This window comes from Limulus polyphemus, unplaced genomic scaffold (genome assembly GCF_000517525.1).
Source record: "Limulus polyphemus unplaced genomic scaffold, Limulus_polyphemus-2.1.2 Scaffold1773, whole genome shotgun sequence".
Classification (NCBI taxonomy): Eukaryota; Metazoa; Arthropoda; class Merostomata; order Xiphosura; family Limulidae; genus Limulus; species Limulus polyphemus.
Window position 1 is genome coordinate 92,082 of NW_013667383.1, and position 5,328 is coordinate 97,409.

General features: G+C 35.2%; 1 protein-coding gene across 3 annotated transcripts in view; it reads right to left on the reverse strand.

Moving 5' to 3' along the window:
• Positions 1–3,982, reverse strand: part of LOC106464897 (meteorin-like protein) — a 29,244-nt gene extending 25,262 nt beyond the window's left edge. Inside the window, exons 1-2 of one of the 3 annotated variants that reach the window (XM_022392700.1) lie at positions 3,905–3,982; positions 759–891 (exon numbers count right to left, since the gene is read on the reverse strand). In XM_022392700.1, the coding sequence (XP_022248408.1) occupies positions 759–880 (122 nt within the window). In that variant the 5' untranslated portion in view covers positions 881–891; positions 3,905–3,982. Of the gene's footprint in view, positions 1–758; positions 892–1,254; positions 1,527–3,904 lie in introns of those variants that run through there. The other 2 variants (XM_022392699.1, XM_022392698.1) reach the window with 2 other exon arrangements.
• Between the last annotated feature and the right edge of the window lie 1,346 nt (positions 3,983–5,328).

Sequence of the window (5,328 nt, forward strand, 5' to 3'; positions counted from 1 at the left end):
CCCCCATGGCTGAAAGGGCGAGCATGTTTGGTGTGACGGGGATTCGAACCCGCGACCCTGAGATTGCGAGTCGAGCGCCCTAACCACCTGGCCATGCTGGGCCTGGAAGGACTATGAAGTTATATTTATAGTATGCCCATAATGTTAGAAAGACTGCAAAATTATAGATGAGTTAACATGACGGTTTTCATGTTTGCAGTTAAGCACAAAGCTACATGATAAACTATCTGTGCTATGCCAACCACGGGTATCGAAATCCACTTTTAACGTTATAAGCCTTCAGATTTTCCGCTGAGCTACCAGAGGCCTGTAATACAGCTACCACTATAAAAAGTACCATAATAATGCAAAGATTTTCAGCGAATATGGTGATATTTGTTATACAAGTGATACATAGCATAGATATTAATTTGAAATTCCGTTGACGAATTATGTAAAGATTTATGATATTTTGTATCTTTTTCCTTATTTAATATGCTGGACGACTGGAAAATATTAAAAACAGAGTAGCTTAGAGTTTTGTATACTCTTCCTTATGTGTCGTTTAATGTTCAAATTATTAAAAATTTGTAAGTATTCTGTAGAACGGAAAGTCTTAATTTTCTACCCAGTCACAGACATCGCTGGTATTCTGAAGAGCGGAAAATCTTGTTTTTCTACTCAATCACAAACATCATCAGTTTTCTGAAGAGCGGAAAATCTTACCTTTCTACCTAGTCACAGATATCACTGGTATTATGCAGAACGGAAAATATTACCTTTCTATCCAGTCACAAACATCGCTATTATTCTGCAGAGTAACACCAGCAAGGGTCACAATAATTGTCAAACGGGTTATCTCCAGACACCAGTAATAACTGCAGGTCACTGATGTCCCCATTGATAGTCACTCTGTTAAGTAAATTCAGGTGAATATCACTCTCATGTCTTAATAAACTCTGTTGTCAGACTATTGTTACACAGTTTTTTCTGTTAAATTATTTAGCATACAAATTTAAACTTTCTTAATACGTGTCAAAAGGTGCCTTTTACAAATTATATTCTGGTTTAGACTATTCTGTTTTCCAAGGTTATACATGCCATCAAAATAATGTATTCCAGACAATTATTTAGTTTATACTTTCTTCTGTTTTCATAGGAAATCATATTATCAAACAAGGCTTTCGATTTTTTTTTCAGTTCAATTTTGATTTAAGTTCTTACGATCCAAAGAAAAAATGCTTCAGGAATAAAAACTATTAATTTCTTACTTACATTCTTTTTCTTACCACATTTTTGTAACCGCTGCTCCCACAGAATTTGACTAAAGTTTCGATCAATATTCAGCAGATACCAATTAAACGTGACAATTCTTTTCGCCTGTTGGTTCATTTTACATGAACACTAATCCCCTAGTGATCGTTTGTGTAACAGTGTGATTTCTACGAATCAGGTTCATCCTGCCGAAGCTCTGCTACTCTATCTGTCTTCACAAAGTCGACAAGTGTATCAGATATCGTCAACAGGTTCAGGACGTTACAGAATTACTGCTCAACAAGTTTATTTCCTCGTCGTGGAGGTTAGATGTTTATAATTTAAGGTGCTGCCCTCTATTGATGATAAGGCTCTCCCACGTTTAAGTGACGCGCTTATTCAGAGCTCTATGTGCCCGCTTAAGGTTTAACCTCGTGCGATAAAGCTATAATATATGTAAAATACTTTTACTTATTTTTTTCTATTAGGCGTGGATGAGAAAAGCAGTTGGCAGTACGTGTGATAAGTAAAATACGTATAAGTTTGTTTGTTTTTGAATTTCGCGCAAAGCTACACGAGGGCTATCTGCGCTAGCCGTCCCTAATTTAGCAGTGTAAGACTAGAGGGAAGGCAGCTAGTCATCACCACCCACTGCCAACACTTGGGCTACTCTTTTACCAATGAATAGTGGGATTGACCGTCACATAATAACGCTCCTACGGCTGAAAGAGCGAACATATTTGGTGAGACGGGGATTCGAACCCGCGACCCTCAGATGAAATACGTATAAAAGCAACTTAAGAATCGCTGTCTATTCAACGCACCTTCGGCTTGACATGTTTTTCTAAACATTAAGAGCTTCATACAGTGTAAACTACCATGCCTGCTAAATGTACTTATGCAGAGTCCCCGAAAGTGTTCTGTTTCAAGAGTTAATAAAACCAAAATTGAGAGTAACAAATATTTTTTTTTTTTGCTTTTGAAGTTGATATGTCATGCTGTGTTGTAGCCTACGGAATGTATAATTCTTCTCGTGATTCATGGCAACTTTAAGCGTATCGTATGAGAGATTCAAAAGACTGTGAAATTTGCTTAGGCAATTAAGTGACAAGAATAGTGCACACATGGTTGTAATCATATTCGCGTTAACAATCCACCAAGCTTAGAGTAATGCATTTTTTTAAAATTACGATAAAGGCTAGATTCAGTGATAAAGTATAACAGATACTTTCCACAATTCATTTGTGTTTTTCTATATTTCGATAATAATGCAAAACAAAGTAAGAGACTCAATTATTTTGTTTTATTTTGTCTAATGACATCTTGATATAATTCCAAGCGTAATCTATAGTTCGGCGTGCGGAGTGCGTATCGGAAGATATGTCAGCGTGGATATTGGAAAATAAAACCACATCAGACAAACATATTAGTGGTACGTCTAAAAACCAAGTTGGCAGATCGTGATAGACAAGCATTAACATGAGCAGTGAGACGAAAACTACGGCGTCAAAAGTGTGCGCACAACTTAACGCTAGCCTGCAACATCCAAGTTCAGTCGAACGAAGTTGAAGGGAACTGCTTAATGTTAATAAAATAAAAGTTCGACTGAAGGTCGATGAAAGAATGCAGTTTGATTATCTTTTACATTTTTCCCATCAAATGGATGTGTTTATGTGCGGAGAACTACAAAATAAGCTTACGACCCTGAATATATTATGCTATCATTTAAGCTTTATGATGTTATGGGCAGCTTTTTATTGGAATATTGTAGAGCTAGCGAAATGGTCAGAAAAATAAACTGACAGAAAACAAGTAATCAAACTTTACTGTAGAACAGGTTCACCTTATAATGAACACTTTATTCTCAGACAGAGAGAGCGTGTTTCAAGAAGAATGCAACAATTCATAGTGCTGACATTATTAAAGATTTGTTCATAGAACACGAGGAAGAGCTGGACACCTAACATGTCCATCAAAGTCACCAGATCTAAATGATGTCGAGCCTCTATGGTCAGTTCTTGAAATCAATTTTTGGAAGCAGATTTCCACCACTTCAACAGTTAGAAGAAGAATTGATCGACATTTTGTCAAAAAAAATCATTGTATGATGAACAACACCTTGTTTCATTAATTCTGCGTAGTTTTAATGCTGTATGGTCTGCTCGTGTTGAACTAACTCCGTATTAATAAATAAAATGGAGAAATTCAAAGGTGTTTCATTATTTCATCCAATATCCGTATATGTATTTTAATCTTTCAAAACATCTGTATAGATTCACTACCTAGTCTTTCGAAAACTTCAGTATATATTCTATGTTAAATATTTCAAAAACTCCAATACATATTAGTGTTAAATTCTTCAGTTCTACATATCCTCAGTTAGAATCTCTCAAAAACGCTGAGTGTAAAAAAAACAACAAAAAATGTTTAATACTGGGGATTTAAAAAACTTTAAATAAAGAGTATTAGATAACTTCCAATGACAGTGAGTTGAAACCCAAACATAATAAAAGTCAAAGAACGTCCAACGTTTAGTGAGAATCAAAGAAGTTTAACATTTAGTAAGTACTAACACGGTTTTTGGTATTAGAATTAGAAAGAAAACAAAATATACTCTAATAAAGTGCTCTATCAGTTAAAACAAACACACTTTACTGCCAAAAGATCTCACTTCTTAATAACATTTGGCCACGAAGATGCGGAGTTTAGAAGTGTTCATGTTCACGCAGGTGCTGCACTTAGCCACTTTACAGCGGCAAGTACGCTTCTTGAGCCTTCTCTGTCCATTTATATCTTCATAACTCGCAAGATACGTGGAAAAAACGGCTTTATAGAACTGGAGAACCAGATCTTGTATTGCGCAACATGTGCGGCCACTACCGTATTTTGTTTGATATATTGGTAATATTAGTTTTACTCCATAGCCACGAAATTAGTGCGAAGTTGGTCATGCTGGTGGGCAATGCATATTCCAGACTTCGCAAGCAGTTCAAATTTCTATTCACAAATATATATATATATATAAAACAGAGTGCCGGGAATCAACCCACCAAGCATGTTTCCCTGACTCGCAACCTGGGTGTTAAAACTTCGAAGCATAGAAAATGTTAAAGAAGTTTCAAATGTAGTGAGTTTTAAACTTTTTCGACGTTTAATTAAGGTTAAAGAGCACTTAAGTACGGTTAATGTTAAAACATTTTTAAATATGGTGAATATAATAGAATATTATGCAACAGAGTTCGACAACTTTCTAGGTGAGCCAAAGACGTGTTCATCGGGTATAATTATTGATTTTTTTAAACCACTGATAACTTCAATAGGTGAATTTTTAAACTGCAATAATAAGAGAAATGTGCTACGCTTTTTCAAATATATATTAACATAGTCAATGCTCACTCAATGACTCAGAAGGAAAGAACCATGTAAGGTAATTGTCCATATATGTAGGAAAACAAAGTCAGGTTTAACGAGATGTGTCTCCGCATCGACGGATGTATTCAACTTCAGGGATTATCTAGGAATCAGTTTTGTTTTTTGTTTTTCTTCTCAAAGTTGTAAACTTACAAAACTCGTTCCGCAACGTTACATGTTCTACACGAATTCAACTTCATGAATAATCAGTTTTTGTATTGATAATAATTCCCGAGTTCTATCCCTGTTGAGTTCCGAAAATGGTCATGGCCTGTTTGGCAATAAACAAAAATGTTTCCCAAGAATCCTGAGTAGGTGTCGCTTCGACATGCTTCGAATTCTCTCTCACTGCCAGAATTCAATATATTATAATATTATATTCCTATCTGACACAGTCATGTATATTTTGTCAAGGCGTAAGTTACGCATGAATTATGTGAAAAATGTCATTTTTTATTAAAAAGAACAAAAATGCAAAAGCCCACGTTCAAAATATCGACCATGTTGCGCAAGTTATATAGTCTATGTTTTACCCATGCTGAGTAAGGTTTATAAGTTATACATTAACCACGTTGTATCAGTATATAGTTTATGTATGAACAATTCTAAATAAAATGTATTCATATACTAGATATGTTGTGTCAGTTATCTGTATGCAAACCATATTGTATCAGTTATTGTCTA